General features: G+C 33.8%; 1 protein-coding gene, 2 long non-coding RNA genes and 1 pseudogene across 4 annotated transcripts; 1 reads left to right on the top strand and 3 right to left on the bottom strand.

The window, feature by feature from the left end:
• Nucleotides 1-232: 232 nt before the first annotated feature.
• On the bottom strand, nucleotides 233-1402 carry LOC126766893 (uncharacterized). 2 transcript variants are annotated; one of them, XR_007668966.1, is made up of 2 exons: nucleotides 718-1402; nucleotides 233-508 (listed from the first exon to the last, which is right to left on the bottom strand). It is a non-coding gene; the product is annotated as an uncharacterized LOC126766893 (long non-coding RNA). The 2 variants fall into 2 exon arrangements; XR_007668967.1 differs by having other exon boundaries at nucleotides 736-1402.
• Nucleotides 1403-4782: 3380 nt separating this feature from the next.
• LOC126766890 (facilitated trehalose transporter Tret1-like) lies at nucleotides 4783-6466 on the bottom strand (annotated as a pseudogene).
• Nucleotides 6467-12135: 5669 nt separating this feature from the next.
• Nucleotides 12136-13285, top strand: LOC126766895 (uncharacterized). The gene is made up of 2 exons (XR_007668969.1): nucleotides 12136-12672; nucleotides 12760-13285. It is a non-coding gene; the product is annotated as an uncharacterized LOC126766895 (long non-coding RNA).
• A 157-nt stretch (nucleotides 13286-13442) lies between these two features.
• Nucleotides 13443-15909, bottom strand: LOC126766889 (uncharacterized). The gene is made up of 3 exons (XM_050484570.1): nucleotides 15278-15909; nucleotides 13563-15200; nucleotides 13443-13485 (listed from the first exon to the last, which is right to left on the bottom strand). The coding sequence occupies exons 2-3, from the start codon at nucleotides 15170-15172 to the stop codon at nucleotides 13443-13445; spliced, it is 1653 nt and encodes a 550-aa protein (XP_050340527.1). The 5' UTR covers nucleotides 15173-15200; nucleotides 15278-15909.
• Nucleotides 15910-18205: the final 2296 nt, after the last annotated feature.

Here is an 18205-nt window from a genome sequence, read left to right as displayed (position 1 = left end):
TATTATATAATATTGCTTATTTGTTTATTAAATTAAATAAAGAACATATCCAAATGAATGAATCGAGGAATTTTTGGGAAAAAAGGCATTTCAGCGAATTTCCTTATTATCACATGGCAGCGCTCCATTTCGTCGTAATTTTTAGCACACACATGATGTTCACTACGAGTGTAAGATGTAATTTTTAAAATAAAGATTTCTTCAAAATTCAATCAATAAAAAGACTGTTAAAAGTGTAAAATATGGATTTATTTAAAAGTTTATAGTTTAATTTAATTAATTTGAAATGAAAAATGTGAGTAAAGTGTGTTTAATGTGGTAAAATAGCTTGTTGAAATGTTCGAATTTTGGGAATTTTTGAACTTTAAGGTCGAATATCTCGTAAACTAAGCGTTTGCGGTACCTATAACCCTATATATTTTTTAATCAGGAGGACTTCCTCTTTCCAAAGGTACCTTCAAATCGCGGCGCCAAAGAAATCGGAATTGTGTCATGCTTTACATTTGTTCTAAAAGAATATGCAACAAAAGTTAAAAAAAAACTTCAAAAATATATGTAATTATATATATAGCGAGTTTTATTTTGAGCAAACAAAAAACTAAAATATTAATATGATCTTCTTTAAGACATTTGTTTTGCTAAAATGTAATTATAGAATTACGAAGAATTAATCATTATCAAAACAATCTAAAAAAATCAATCATATATTAATAATACCATTTGATTAAAGTTCACCTGGACTGACAAAAAAACCGTATTTAGGTACAAATCTTTATTGTCGCCTTCAATATAGACTCTCGAGCGAGTAACACTGCTATTATTTTCCATACACTTGTTTAATGTCCTGGTTGAGATGGCCTTCAACGAATTTTGTTTTTTTTTCGGCTTGCGCTAATTTTTGCCGCGTCATTCCCTCTACTCACTAGACTCGACACCAGCAACGATGTGTTTGAATAATGTAAGGTCTTCAGCCTCTTCTCCACGTGGTTTTCGCAAAAGATTCAGGTATTTTCGTACCAGTCTGTCATTGAATGCACACCATACCCAAAACATTAACCAAAATTTTTGGAGTCGATCTATAAGAGATGTTGAAAGCCTCTGGTGCCAACACAACGACTTTTAAGCACTATTTCTTACATTTTTTCGATGTTATCGACTATAGCAGAAGTGGATGAACCACTGGTATGAAGCAAATCTTCGATGACGTCACGACCTTCATTGAATGTTTTTCAAGCAAACCGTTGTTCAATTTTAACTTCACGTCGTCAACAAACAGCTGCCAAACACATACTAATTGACATATGGAGATCAAACTTCATATGAACAAAAAATTATTGATTTGGTTTGCGCGCGCCGTTAAAATGAACTATTCCGAATCAACTTTTATTCTGCATAAAAGCCATTGCATTACGAAATTTCCGAAATTTCTATATTATTAATTTTTTAGCTAAAAACTTTTCAAATATCTCGGAGTCCTCAATCAATTTTTGAAAAACTTTTCGCTTATTAGTTTTTGTTGTTCCAAAAATTAAGTGCTTACAAAGAATTACAATCTTGCTGTAATTTTAGAATACCTCGCCAAAACTATAATTTTTCCAGGAATATAAATAATACACAAATTGTTTTTCGGTCATTGTACGCTTCAGTTTGGGTCGACAGACCGTTTATATTTAAAATAAATTTTCTTTTCATTTAACAATTACTTATTGAATACATAGTTTATTTATATTGATTAACAATAACATAAAGCGAAATATTTATAAAGCCACTTTCGTTAAGCTCAATAATGAAAGAAAAACCTATAATTTTGCTATTATTTATTATTTTTTCGAATAAATATTTAATTCAATTAATGCTATGCTTAGTTTTAGGAAAAATAAATAAATTTTGCAAGTTTTCTCAAACATATTTTAAATAACCCGAACGAAATAATTATAAAGCCACTTTGATTATGCATTATATTTTTAGTATTTAAGACAAAAATTAAAGGTTTAATAAGATGTATGACCTCCATTGTTAGCAATAACTTCTTCTAATCGTCTGGGCATAGAATTAATTAAAGAATGGTTAACGGTTTGTTCAATTGTTTCCCATTTTTCAACGATGGCATTTCTTAAACATTTTACGTTATCAAATTGCCGTCCCATTTCGAAAACTTTGGCTGATAACACGGACCAAAGGTTTTCAATAGGGTTTAGGTCGGGACTAATTGCAGGCCAATCAAGAAATTTAATATTCCGATCCAGCAAGAAATCAACTGTTTTCTTGGAACGATGTATCGCTGCATTATCTTGCTGGAAAATGAATTCATTTCCAACAAATTCCTCTCCAAAATCAATAAGAACTTCATCCAGTAATTTAATGTAGTATTCCGAGTCCATTTTTGTTGTTACAAAGCAAACTGGAGTTTTCCCTCTGTAAGTTATCCCAGCCCAAACCATGAGTGATCCGCCACCAAAATTTCGTCGCATACATTTGTCCCTAGTAGACTCTATGGGCCTCCAATATTTTTGGAGACCATCGGGGCCATCTAAATTGAATTTTTTTTCGTCAGTAAAAATAACGGTTTTCCACTCGTCGTCCCAAAAGCGATATTTTTCGGCGAAACGAAGCCTGGCCAATTTGTGTTTTTTGGTCAATGACGGTTTGGCGCATTTTTTATCATAAATACAATCTAATTCACATTTAAGAATTTGTTGTACTAGTCGTACTCCTATCTCCAAATTAACTTGGTGTTTTATTTGTCTCGCACTTACATTTTCCTGCATGATAAGTCGTTTAATGCTACGTTTTTGCCTTTCGTTCACTTTTGGAGGCCTTCCACTTCTCTTATTTTTTCCATAATTGGTCCCTAATTTTAAAAAATTTCTTATAATATCCCTCGATCTATTTAAACGTCTTGAAATTTCTCGATTTGACCAACCCTCTTCATGATATGCCATAATTTTTATACTCTCGCAACAATTGCTAAGGAGAGTATTATAGTTTTGTTCACATAACGGTTGTTTGTAAGTCCTAAAACTAAAAGAGTCAGATATTTATGTACAAAGTGATCAGGGCGACAAGTTCTGTCTGTCCGTCCGTCCGTCTGATGTCCGTCCGTCCGTGCAAGCTGTAACTTGAGTAAAAATTTATTGATGAAACTTGGTAAACGTTTCCTTGGCTCCATAAGAAGGTTAAGTTCTCGGCCAACTTCTTGCCTTCAAATTGAAAATGGGCGTGGCTTTTGGACCAAAAACCATATCCTACTCCACCGATTTCAATGAAATTCGGTATATAATATTTTCTTACCACCCTGATGACATGTACGAAATATGGGTGAAATCGGTTGATAACCACGCCTTCTTCCAATATAACGCTATTTTGAATTCCATCTGATGCCTTTTCTGTATAATACGAGTATATACATTAGGAACCAATGATGATAATAATGAAATCTCGATTAAACTTATCATGAAGTCTTATTGTTTTTCCTTTCTCTTCTTCCTTCAAAGTCAATTAAAAAAATTTATGAAATTAAATAAATTACTTATGCAATAAAATTAACAACTGGAATCAAATAAACGCCATCTGGCTTTATAAATATTTCGTTTAGAGATAACGGTTCATGTTCAATATTCACCGCCTACTGTGATTAAAATATTAAGTGAATAGGAAATAATTGACACGTCATCCCGCAAATTTAAAATGCAGAATCTGTGGTCGCTTACACCATTTTTTCTAAGAAAAATATAAAATTCGACGGTGGCTTTATAAATATTTCGCTGGGTGTATAAGGCGGTTGATGATTAACTTATTAGTTTTTCTAATTTTTACTCATATTTTTCTTTTTAGCTTTGTTTGTTTGTTATTGTTAGTTATATCGTCTAACTTAATAAATATATACTAATGGTCATTAGAATAATATTAAAAAAATGTATTTTTAATTAAAAAGAAAGTACACAATTAGGTCACTACTACATTTTTACTGTAAATACTACTAATAACACAATGCAATTTTATATAATATATTTCATTTTTTCACCTAAATTTTCCTTGTTAAAAATTTTGGAAATATCAATTGTCATAAACCGGCAGAAAGATGCACACTAGGGTGATTCAAAATTTTTTTTTTTTTTTTTCAATTGGTACTCGCAAAAATAGGTTCCTAGACATTTCTAAGAAAGCCTCTCCACATATGAGTTTTTAATTGTAACGGGAAGGTCCTCCGCCTAACGGTTTTCTATTTTTTCTTATTATCAGATAGAAAAATTTATATCTCGCTTCCAACTACGTGAACAAATATCTTGTTAATTAGGTTTTGTAGGAAATTGAATGCTCTAAAATATGGTCTCTTATGATTTTTTCGTAAACCCAACAGTTTAAAAGATATTAGCGGTTGAAATTTGACTATTTTTGGGAAAATTCTTTATTTCTTATTAATTTTATAACTCAATGAAAAAAAACTATTATTAATAATAAGATAGAAAACCGTTAGGCGGAGGACCTTCCCGTTACAATTAAAAACTCATATTTGGAGAGGCTTTCTTAGAGGTGTCTAGGAACCTATTTTTGCGAGTACCAATTGAAAAAAAAAAAAAAAAAATTTTGAATCACCCTAATGCACACATTTCCTTCCGGTTCATCTACATGATTTCTTTGACTTGCTGGCTGCTTACAGAACTATATTATATTCGTACATTCTAAACGCGCACCTTCATTCTGCTTCGTTTCTCAAACTTTACTTCACACTGGTCAAGATATTTGCCGCATGTTGCGCTACTAAATTTAAAATTAATGCACTTAAACTAGTATTTGGTTGTATTTGTATGCACATCATAGCATGTATGTATGTATGTGCATATGTATGTAAATCATACGATGAGTGACATCTTTCTACATATTAAAAGACAAAGGTTTGATGTTCGCTACTGGGGATATGCGACGCACACGACCCATCATTTTGCGTTCAATATCTTCCAGCGTTTTGCCTTGTGTCTCAGGCACATAGAATATCATGAAAAATAAGCCTACCACACAGATGGAACCGAAAAGCCAGAAAGCACTATGTGCGCCCATTGTATCTGCAAAGATTTAGGTTACAAGTTAATTGTTTGCCGGATGTTATGTGGGATTTCATTAGAAACTTACCAATCATGTCGCGGAAGGTTTTGGTCACAACGAATGTGCATGTCCAGTTGAAGGCGGTGGCCACCGATGCAGCATGCCCATCATCAACCACGGTATGGGCCCGAAACCGAGTGAGAAGCCAACCACGTAAATCACGAAACTGGCCAGTGGTAACCAACCAACCTCGGCGATGTTCATGCCATATGCTTTGCAATAAAAGAATCCACCAAGTGAGGAGAGCGAAATAATCATGGCCACATCGGAGATATAGAGCAAAATCTGCGAAAGCAATGAGTGAATAACAAACCGTTAGAAAATTATTGTCTTCATATATAGTGTGGGCATTTCCTTTTACCTTACGTCCGATCCGATCGATGAGTACGGTTACCATAAATGTTGCAATAAAGTTCACTATACCCACAATAATTGTGCACAAATTACCATCAATGGTGGAACCAGCTTCTTGGAATATTATTACTGTGTAAAAGATGACAGCATTTATACCGCTAAGCTGTTGGAAGAACATCAAACCCAACGAAATGGATAGAGGCTTCAAGTTGTTGCGTCTTAACAACTCTACTCAATTGATTGCCTGATGAGTGTCTGTCGGCATGTGCCTGTGCACGCAAAATACCCTTTAATTCTGGTTCAACGTCAGCTTGTTTACCGCGTAGCCATTGCAAGGCACGCCGTGCACGATCTTCACGTCCACGTGAGATATACCAATGTGGTGTCTCTGGTATGAGGAACATAAGAATCAAAATGGTACAGGTAACGCACCACCACGAAAAGCTAATTGGGACCAATCAAAATATGAATCGGCGACAAAGCAAAGTAAGACGACAATGTTGTCAAAAGCCGTTGGTAGTAGACCCAATGAGCCACGTACTTCCGGTTGTACTGTCTCGCCTAAATACACAGGCAACGAGAGCGAAGCAATGCACACACAGAAACCAGCAAGCGTACGTCCAGCTAGCACCATGGCAATGTTAACAGCACAAGCGATGAGCAGCCAAGAGATAATGAAGGGCATGGCGGTAGCAAGAATTGTATTACGACGTCCCATATACTCAATAAATGGTCCGCCAGCAATGCCACCAGCCAAACCCGCCAGGGGCATGACACCGCCAACCCAGGAGGCCTGTAATGAGAATTAAAAATTTATATAATTAAAAAATTTTTCAATCAGTTTGAAAATATCACGCTGCTGTTTTGTTGTCGAACTTACCGCTTGTGATGTTACTTCGAAGTCCGTATAATTTCTGTCAGTCATTGATCCCAACGCTGGAGAGGTGTAGGCGGAAGAGAAACCAACAACCAATGAACCCATTGATACGCTCAGTGCAGCAAGCACGTGCAATCAATAAAAAACGAGTTTTTTTTTTTAATTAATCACAAAAACTCAGAAAATATTAAATATTCGAATAATTTGTTTTGATCTAGCTTATAACTGCACCTGATGACCGATCCCACTTGGTTTAGGCTCATCATCGGGTATTGTAAACGACATAAACTTCAGCAACTTCATTTTGTGTGATTTTGAGAATACTTTTTAGACCGTTATTGTTTCGAAATGACTGAGTTTCGCACATAAATTTCGCGAGTGGTTCACAAATTAAGTTGAAATAATTCTTTTCGTATGCAAATATGAAGTGATCCAATAGTAGAAACAACACAATTAATATAGAAAGGAACTGCCGCGCACGGACTTGCTTTGCTACTACGTCGCACAAGTTTCCTAACGCATTCCTCGAAAGCTAATATCGAACTGATTGCAATGGTGTAATTTTCGAAGATATTGCCCGCCGTTGCTTTTGCAAGCTATAGCTGCTAATAATTTAGATTGGTTGTTGCTATTGCAGTCACTGTCGGTACTCCCGTTTCTTGAGATTACTAACCGGCTCAAATGGCAGACTTTTAAACACACATTGTATTTAAAACGCAAACACAATTTTTGTTTTGAATTTCTACATGTTTTTTTTTTAATATTTTATGCTTTATTTGTATTAAATTTCTGTCCGATACGTCGTGCGTCAAGTGACATTTGACTTTGTGTTAACTATTGAAAGTTTTGCGTTTAGACGATTTCAATATTTTTAAATGCTCCGAACTGTTCTCCAATCCTGGGCCGTCTTAAGCCATGTGAAGGCCCTAAGGGAAAAGTTATCTTGGGCCCCCTGTGATTTTTTTTTATTTTTTTTTTCAAGGCTGTCATGACATTAGGAAATGAAGATTGTGACATATTATCAACAATTATTTTATAAGACTCCTGAGCCGACAAAAAGTTGTTAGATTCTAAATCGTTTAATGTCAGTATAAAATATTTAAAATGCATCATTTCTTCAGCGAAGTCACATTCAATGTTTTCGAAATAACACTTTCTAAACTTTTCACAATCATTCCTCAATTCTTCATCAGATTTTATTAAAAACGTTGTTAGGAATCCAAATAAGTTTTGTATTTCTGAGTATGCTTCAAGGCGTTTTTTCAACTCTGCACAAAGCCTATCAAATATTGGCAAATACCTTTCTATTTTAAATTTATCTTGTCCTCTAAACGCAACATCTTCTACATTTCCTTCATGGTATTTTTTTTTCGTTTCCTATTACGTTGGTTTTCATCAGTCCATTCAGTATCAATAATCTCATTGGCTTTAGTAAGGTAGTAATCAAAATGTTCTCTTTCTGCGATCAAAAAGTCTAACAGCGATTTTAAAAGATTGACTGCAGAAATTAATTCAATTTGTTTGTTTTGTAAAGATATACTAACAGCATTAATCCGCGCTAGAATGACACTCCAAACTACAGACATTACAACATTTTATTTTTTATTTAAATCCTTTAATAGGCACTTAGCTTCGTGAATAACTTCTGGTTTCTGATTTAAGTTGTTTATTAGGTCATGTAAAGCTTGCTGTATGCCCTCATATCCATTCGATAAAGCTTTAGTGGCATCAGCTCTAGCACACCACCTTGTGTCAGAAGGCTTTATCAGAACAAATGATGAACCAGATTTAGTTTTAGCATCTTCTGATAGACATTTAAGCAAAGTCCCCCAACGATAAGTTGACCGCGAGAAGAAGTTGTAAAGTGTTTTCATGAATCCGAAAAATGAGATTGCTCCAACGCAGCTTTCTACAGCATGTACTCCAACTAGGTTTAATGAGTGTGCAGCACTCGGAGCGTAATGTGCGAGCGGATTATTTTTTTTAATATGCGCTTGAAGCCCATTATAACAACCGGACATATTTGATGCATTGTCGTAAGATTGTCCCCTCAAATGTTTTATGTCGATATTAATTTTTTTTAATTTATTTAAAATTATGTTAGCCATGTCTTCCCCCGTGTGGCTTTCAATTGGAATGAATGTTAAAAAACGTTCTATTACTTCTCCGCTTAAATTCGAAACATACCTTAAAACTAAAGTCAAGTTAATTTATTGTTCTAATTTTTTTAGTGGGCCCCTAAGTACCGATGGGCCCATAGGCACTTGCCTTATTTGCCTCGAGGCTAAGACGGCACTGCTCCAATCAACTGCTAACTATCGGTAATGGTCATGTTCCTGTCGACGCATCGAATGGATTCATTTCGTTCCCGCCAAATTTTTGCAATTTCGTCTCAACAAAAGAGGAGCTCATCAACAAAGTGTTTCCGAACATCATTGCTAACCACAAAAACTACGATTGGTTGAGTGAAAGATTAATTTTAGCAGCAAAGAACAAGGATGTGGATCACTTAAACTTCAAAATTCAAAATCAAATCGTTGGGACACTGCATTCCTTCAAATCTATCGACTGTGTGTGTTTTGTTTTCTATTGTGTCAGCATCACCCTCTTCTCGGAATTGGATTTTTAACATTGCAATAAACTTTATTACTGGCGGTTCAAGGAAGTTTTGTAAGCAATGGCTGATGGCAAGAATGATAGAATACAAGATTACGACACTAGTTTACAGTTAGTTTTTTTCGGTTTAGCTCTTGACAATTCTTACAAAAACAAATACATTGTTCAACAATTTCGTGACGTAACAGTTTTGCGTTGAGAAGAACAAGCATAGAAATGCATACAAATTGTAAACAGAAAAGTAAACACTTTTTGAAATTCGCAAAATAATATTAATTCATTCGTCTTTGCAGGAAAAATTTCAGTGGAATGTTTAGAATATTGTTGCGAGAAAATATGTATAATAATTAGTTTTAGGCACATCCACAATAAATAGAGTAGCATGTGTGGAAATTGTTCAAATAAAGAAAACCAGTGTAAGTGTACTGTTGTATTTATTTAAATTTGTAAGCATAAATATATTAATTTTTTAAAATGAAATGTGCAGTGGCTTGTTGTAATAATTATTATGCAATTAAAGGATCGAAAACGAGTTTTTTCAGTTTTGCGGCCGATTTAAAAGTTGCCAAAAAATGGGTGTTATTTTGCAAAAGAAATATATATTTAATACTAAATTAATAATTTCACAATTCTTTTATCATAATTTCATACATCTGATACATCTGAACTTATAATATATGTATATATTTATATACAACACAAGAAACGTCTTCTCCATTTGAATCACAACTTAATAGACAATTTTATTATCAATAGGCCGATATATTTCTTTAGAAATGATTCAAATCTTTTCACTCAACAATATTCAATCGCTTCACTAAAACTTTTCATTAAAATCGAAAGAATTAATAATATTTTGCGAATTTACAAAAGTGTTTACTTTTCTGTTTACAATTTGCAAGCCATTTGACAGTTTTTCACTCTTGTTCTTCTCAACACAGAACTATGACGTTTCGTAATGGCGGTCGTCATAATCTTGTATTCTATCATTCTTGGCTGATGGTGAGGATATTGAAAGTTCCATGGACAAACAATTCAACGATAATGACGGAGGTAAACCGGATAAAATGTTTACGTTGAAGAAGTGGAATGCTGTGGCTATGTGGACCTGGGATGTTGAGTGCGACACTTGCGCTATTTGCAGAGTTCAAGTTATGGCTGAGTGACCACCTTTCTACTGTTATTGTATGTTATGCATAGCTCCGTAAAGAGTTTTTAATACATTATCCGGAATCAGTTCAAAGAATTGTGTTAATAGTAAATTGTACATTGTGCCTTGCTGTTAAGAAGAGCTCCACTTGAATTATCTACTAGAATATTTTGCAAAGAACGTATAATATTTTATTTTAGACGTTTTCCATACTTGTTGAGTTTCTGGAAACTCTTTAAAATTTATACTCTGTTTCAGATAGTACCTTTCTTTAATTAGTATAATATTATTCGAATTTTGTACAACTAGGTACCGTATATTATTATTCTTTATTTTAAACGGTGTAATTGTTTTTCAATAACGGAGAGTAACTTCGGTGTGCATTTTTCACTTACATAATTTAATTCAGTATACATATGAATATTCTCTTACCTATTTAATTTCCTCAAGGCTGTAACATAAACCTTTAAACTGCAGAAGGTCACTTAACTGGTGTGTATACTTTCACAGCAACTGTTTTTTCCTGCGTTTTTGCAATATATTGTATTTAGTATGAGAAAATATAATTCGATCTGTAGACAGTTTAAAATCATAATTTTACCAACTAACTGTTTCAGATAAGTTTCAGAAACGTTTCGTTTAATAACTGGCAATTTATGTTTATGCATTAGGCACGATTCCGATTACTTTGGCGGAGGGGTAAAAAACTGAATTTCCGTATAAATGGGGTATGTCAAAAATAATATAAAAATAGCATTTAATTTTTAAAATATTCACGATTAAAAGTTCAAAAATTTGCACTAATAACACATGGTATTTCTCTATGTTTCACTAAATTTTTTCACGTTTTTCACTCTGTATATTTAAATATATGTACACTCTAAACATTGAAATAAGTACACATTTCACTTTTATTTTGGTATATTTTACCTAAATTTATTAATTTAAAAATCACTTAGTGCACTCATCGTTGAAAAGGTTAGATTGTTTACAATTATGAGTAAAACAAGCCTTGCCACATCTTAAATAGCAAATATGTAGGATTTTTAACAATTTTTCTTTCTTTGCTTTTTCGCGTAATTCTTTTTTCTATATTAACTATAAAAAAATTCTTTCTACATATGTACATATGTATATGTGTAATATGTGATTTGTGTGACTGAAGTACTTTCGCGTAGTACTCCTTTCTGCGTTGGCGGCCTTCGGCCACACTTTAAAAAAATAACCCTGGTCGAGCGAATACCCGGGGTGACTGAAGTACTTTCGCGTAGTACTCCTTTCTGTGTTGGCAGCCTTCGGCAGCGCTTTTAAAAAATAACCCTGGTCGAACGAATACCCGGGGTGACTAAAGTACTTTCGCATAGTACTCCTTTCTGCGTCAAAATAAAAAAAATATATTGAGTTTCGTTATAAAGTGGTTTGTATATTTTTTGGTCGAGCATATATGGGGTGACCATGAATGTGGTGTTATTGAAAGGTCAGAACTTTATGATTTTTTGAAAAAATACAATGAATTGAAACATATAATGGTTAAATTTATAGCTGACCCGGCGAACTTTGTACGTGCTTCGTCAATGAATACGTATGAAGTGAAATATTAAATCAAACTCATTTATAAAAAAATATATTTAATTATTTGTTACAGATAGCTATTTTTTTGAAAGCTTGAGTTATAAAGTCACAACGAAAATTAAATCAAACTCATTTATAAAAAAAAATATATATTTAATTATTTGATTCTTGAGTTAAAAGTCACAACAGAAAGATGGCATTCATTTTTATATATTTGGATAAACAATAATTTTTGTTTTTCCATTTTGAGCATGAATAAACAAACGGCTGGGGGTACCGACTCTGGAACAGGCAACATAAAGTTGGCCATGTGAAAAACATGATTCCTCCAAATTCACGCCACAAACGTTAAGTGTTTGCCCTTGAGCTTTGTTGATGGACATCGCAAATGATAAACGCACAGGATATTGTAATCGTTTGAATTCAAATGGCATATCAGTTGGAATCATAGGAATACGCGGTATTAAACAAACTTCTCCTTTTGATTTACCAGTTAAGATCGTAGCTTCAATCAAATTTGGCAATAAATTTTTCACTGCCAATCTGGTGCCATTACACAGTTTTGGTGGATTAATATTTCGCAATAATATAATCAAAGAACCCACTTTCAGATTCAAGCAATGCGGTGGCATACCAGCCGGTTCTAAAGAATTCAAAAATTCATTTGGATAATTCATTGCCTCATCTTGATTCATAGCACTGTCAATTGATTTATATGTCGTGACTACGCCTGGGAGTTTTGCTTGAATTTGAAAATTAATGCATTGATATGAATGTTCTTCGGTGCTAAAATGGCGCGTTCTGTCAACCAATCATGGTTTCTGTAATTCTGAAGAATATTTGGAAAAACACATTCAATCAATTCATCTATCGATTTCGTAATTGTACAAAAATTGTTCGGTACAGTGATCAATCCGTTGGTTCTGTCGATTTGTATTTTGCCATCACCAATTTGTAACAATTGTTCTGAAAACTCATGGGCAGCTGGATCATTTTGTAGGTGAATACGCATATTAATGTTCAGTGTCAATTTTTGTACATATCTCCAGAACTGATGACTTCAAACAGGCATTTATTTCATCAGCAGGAGTTGACCGAGGAATGACAGGCAATGTTTGTCGAAAATCCCCTGGCTGTAATATCAAAGCATCACCAAAAAGCTGTTGGTTACCACGTAAATCTTGCATTGTTCGATTAAATGCTTCTAGTAATTTTTTATTCGCCATTGTACACTCATCCCATAAAATAATTGACGTTAATCGCAGAACTTTTGCCATAGCAGAATTTCTTGAAATATTGCAAGTTGGAGTTTCAATCACCTGTATATTCAATGGCAATTTTAATGCAGAGTATGCTGTCCGACCACCTTCTAATAATGTAGCAGCAATTCCCGAAGATGCAAGTGCCAATGCAATTTTCAGTTCCGATCGAATAGTGGCTAAAATCAGTGATATAACGAACGTTTTGCCTGTACCACCAGGTGCATCCAAGAAATATAACCCACCTGCATTATTGGAAATGGCTTGCATGATTGTGTCATAGACATGTTTTTGCTGAATATTCATTTTGGTTATATTCGATTGTACAAATAAACGCAAATCATTAGAATTGAATTCCTGCTCACGTTGCAATTCACGATCAAACAGATCATGCATGTCACGATTTGGTACGGTCATACCCAATTGTACTAATGTTTTATTTGCAATCCGTAGACACCTATCTTCAATTATTATCAAGGCTTCGTTGTACATTTCCAAAGTTATCAACAAATCAGGATTTCTTGCATGATGACGCATACGAATTAAAATATCTTCTGCAATATTATGTTTATATTTGTTCCATAATTCAAGTGGATTTGATGGCATACATGTTGATAATATAACGGCAAACAGCATTCGTATTTGTTGAGGATGAGCCCAAATAGATGCATCATGAATTGTTGAATCGCAATGAGCGTCATCCTTCAACAAATGCAAAAGTTGGCATGATTCACGGTATGTTTCACACAAATGACCGTTGACTGTTCTAAATTCTTGAAATGATTTTGGGCCATTCACGTTAACTAATAACAATCTCAAATAAAAACACTCAACATTGTTTGGATGTACTGTATATATTCTGCCAATTGCATCTGTTTGGAAAATGCCAGGATGCGCATGAACTGCTGTTCCTTGTTTACGTCTTTGAAATTTTTTCGGAGACACATTCCATGTGTAATACTGAGGCACTTCAGAATATAACAAAGTTATCGCAAATGTATCAGTTTCGCATAATTTAAAAAAAGCTGTTAACGTAGTTGCTGGTGGTTGCGCTGCTATTTCCAATAAATTTGCTACATTAAAATAAACACGTTGGTCATTCTCAAGATGTACAGCCACGTGAACAACCGCAGGATATCTTTCGTGCATTGGAAACGACATAATCCTCCAGACAGCTTCATTGCTACTAATATAGCGACTCATTTGATACTGAGTAATTTCATCATATCTATTCTCATCAGCAACACCGAAAATAGCCATATCGCTCCCTTTATTTACATACTTGCAAATATATTTAATGGATTTGACAGAATTACAATATTCCACATTTATATGAGCGTTGAATATTTTCGATAATAATGGACAATACGGAACCACCCAACGATTATCAACTTCAACTTCCTGGTTATGCATTCTAATGGTTGCCGTTTTGCCATTATCATTAGGTGATCTACGTCGATACAACGGATATCCGTCATTGCCCGTTATTGTGTCTGAAGTAAATTGCCTTGGGTATCGTTTCGAACACTTTTCATCAATCATACATGGTGAATTCATATTTAGTTCACCGCACGGTCCATGTATCATGTTTTTAACGACAACTTGAAATAACTCAGGATCAGCAGTGTGATTAGGAATTTCAGCTGATATAAGGTTATCGATTTGATCCGGAGTTACTTTATGTACCAGCCAAATTAGTATATGTGCGTGCGCCAATCCCCTTTTCTGCCATTCAATGGAGTACATATGGCAACGCACCTCCCCAAATACATATAATTTCTCAATTAAATCCATAATTGCTTTACATTTTTGCCGAAAAACACGCGCAGTAATGTCATGACGATCGGTTGTCGACTGTCCTGCAAATAAATTGTTTTTGATGTCATCCCACTGCGGATTACATGTAAATTTAATGAACAGATCCGGTCGACCGTATTTTCTTACATAACACATTGCGTCTTGTGCATATTCGTTCATATTCCGTGGGCTACCAATATACGAAGATGGCAATATAGTTAAACGTCCGATGTCATTAATATTAGCATCATTCGCTATCGCATCTTGCAAATGAATATATTGTTCAGACCTTAATTTTGCTTGGTTGAAACGAATAAAATTAAGACGTTCTGTTTCTATTTTGACGTACATATCAACGATGTACTGATGATATAGTTTACGACATCTCAAGATATAGTTTTGTTCTTGTGGACGAACCATCAATCGATAAGAATAAAAATTCATGGCACTAACTTTTTTTGTACATGTAGACCTTAAAATAAGTGGAAAATGTGACTTAAGAAATTTCTACAAATGATGAAATGTCAACACACTGAAAATATTATTTACCTGTTCGTGGATCAATCATTGGTATATTTATATTATAGCCATCGTCACCTTTCCAATGCAATATTGGGTATTGTAATGCGTCATAACTACGATGAAGTTCCAAAACACGTTGCAATTGGTAATTTCTACGATGAAGTATAATATCACGCGATTGAAACTGATCACCACGAATTACAATTACAACCTCATCAATTGTCGATGCATTGAATCGCCTTTCATGCTCTCCAAAAGGTGTTCTATCAGCCCTTATTACGATTTTGTGATGATCAGAGGGCATACGATCGAGAGCAATTTTGAACAATTGAACTAATGCTTTATGCTGATGGAAAAACCTTTGTAGCACACAAATAATTTCTCATCTTGTATTCAAAGCAATTGCAGAACGTTGATCCAATTCACGATTTTCATCACCAATAAAATAAATTTGCAAAAATTGATAATCAGCGTCGGGGTATGGCAATAACGAACCAGCTTGATGATAAATTTGGCCCTGAATCTGCAACATGTATGCAATTTTAGGTATATGTTGCATAATAATTTTTAAAACTATAGAATACTTTTATGATTCAGATTGATTGGGACAATCCTGTTTAAGTATTTACCTTAAACGTCGGCATAAAATTATCTCTAATAATGTTAGTAGCACCAAAAAAGAAGTCATTTGAAATACCGAATTGTATTGTTGAATATGACTCAAAAAGAGCTTCGAATTTTCAGAAGTCCCAAAAATTAATGAAGACAATGGTTCGGGTGGAGTTTCTAATGGTGGTAATCTCACTTTGCCATTAGCACAACACATGCCGGGCGTTTCACCTGGAAATTTAGCCGCATCACAATGTGGACATATTGCGTCCATTATTCCAATATATCCGTACATACTGTAATTAATCTGACTGTTATAATTAAAAGCAGCACGCATAATTTCAGGTACAACAGATCTATTTCGTGCATTACGTTCACGCTGCGATGCATTAGCTTGTGCTCGTTCATCTGGAGTCTGTGATCGCCTTTGTAATGCCGTAGCATTTGCATGACGCGTCCGCCGATCTATATTTCCTCGTGTGGGTCGTGGCATTTTTCTTTCAATTAAAAAATAATAAATTAAATTTAAAAAAAGGTAAATACCTATCATTGGGCTCAATTAGCACTTAATTTTGATACACTATTCGTAGAACCTTGGTCCTAAGTGGGCGGCGCCATCTTTATTACGTTTTTCACCTCTCTCAAACCATTTTGAGGTTTCGTTTTTTATGTCAAATCAATAGTGGTAAACACATACATTCGTGTAATTCACTTCAAAAGTTCAAAACTTACCGTGTTTTGCTCGGAAATTCGCTTTGCGCTATATTTATTTTTTTCACAAATTCACACAAACTTCAATAATTATTAAAAAAAAAAAATATATAAAAACTAATGTCATATATTCTCCTAATTTGAATTTTCTTAATGCTAAGAGTCAAAGCTCTATATACCTACAAAAAACAAAATATTCATGTATTTCTCTATGCAAAATAAATGCACCGTAATATAGTTCGATGTCTTTTCAAAGCCTACTTTGTTTGTCGATCTGCCTGCTACATACATACCTACATGTTGATATAAATATAATGCAAGAAAGTTTGTAGGTGGGAATAATAAGTATGCTAGTTAAGACGAAAGTTCATAAATTTTGAGAGCGAAAGAGCGTAGCTAAGTAGGTAACAAATCGTTTAGTAAATGATTAAACTATTATTGATGATGATTGATGATTGATGAATCTGACCAAACAAATGGGTTTTTGGTGTGATTTTAAAAATAATTTCACCATACATTGATCGCTTTTCAGCTTTCCAAGTAGGTACGAGTTAAATAAAAAAAAATGTAACATATGTGTGGTGAAATTTTTGAAACATTTTGGCCGATATCTCGAGACTCTAGTCACGGAGCGGCATCAAAAATACTCTATACTATAGAAATCATCAACAGCTTCCATTTGCTACCCATATTGTACAAACACATCCTGGGGTTACCCGGGTCCACGTTTTGGGCTATTTCTCGAGACTCTGATATCCGATTCTTAAAATTTCAAAACATAAACCATCTACTGAATAATCCAAACAAAGCCTAAAAATTGGGTTTGGATAGGTGAGTCCGTTCTTGAGTTATAAAGTCACAACGAAAAATGGCATTAATTTTTATATATATAGATATCTGTCAGCGCTTACCATTTATTTTTGATAATACGTTTTTTTGTATATTAGGTGATATATATTGTATATATTGTATATGTATATAATATTATTATATAATATTACTATATAATATTGCTTATTTGTTTATTAAATTAAATAAAGAACATATCCACATGAATGAATCGAGGAATTTTTGGGAAAAAAGGCATTTCAGCGAATTTCCTTATTATCAAATGGCAATCCATTTCGTCGTAATTTTTAGCACACACATGATGTTCATTACGAGTGTAAGATGTAATTTTTAAAATAAAGATTTCTTCAGTAAAAAGACTGTTAAAAGTGTAAAATATGGATTTATTTAAAAGCTTATAGTTTAATTTAATTAATTTGAAATGAAAAATGTGAGTAAAGTGTGTTTAATGTGGTAAAATAGCTTGTTGAAATGTTCGAATTTTGGGAATTTTTGAACTTTAAGGTCGAATATCTCATAAACTAAGCGTGTGCGGTACCTATAACCCTATATATATTTTAATCAGGAGGACTTCCTCTTTCCAAAGGTACCTTCAAATCGCGGCGCCAAAGAAATCGGAATTGTGTCATGCTTTACATTTGTTCTAAAAGAATATGCAACAAAAGTTAAAAAAAAACTTCAAAAATATATGTAATTACATATATAGCGAGTTTTATTTTGAGCAAACAAAAAACTAAAATATAAATATGATCTTCTTTAAGACATTTGTTTTGCTAAAATGTAATT

This window comes from Bactrocera neohumeralis, unplaced genomic scaffold (genome assembly GCF_024586455.1).
Source record: "Bactrocera neohumeralis isolate Rockhampton unplaced genomic scaffold, APGP_CSIRO_Bneo_wtdbg2-racon-allhic-juicebox.fasta_v2 ctg2830, whole genome shotgun sequence".
NCBI classification, from domain to species: Eukaryota; Metazoa; Arthropoda; class Insecta; order Diptera; family Tephritidae; genus Bactrocera; species Bactrocera neohumeralis.
Note: the sequence above shows the minus strand (reverse complement) of the source record. Positions and strands in the feature narration are given on the sequence as shown.

Excerpts from the sequence above, each read along its gene's own strand:
- LOC126766889 (XM_050484570.1), bottom strand. The coding sequence starts at position 15,172 with ATGAATTTTTATTCTTATCGATTGATGGTTCGTCCACAAGAACAAAAC. Across the intron at positions 13,486-13,562 it reads CCTCAACAAATACGAATGCT|AAGATATTTTAATTCGTATG; the intron begins GTTTGCCGTTAT and ends ATAATATTGCAG.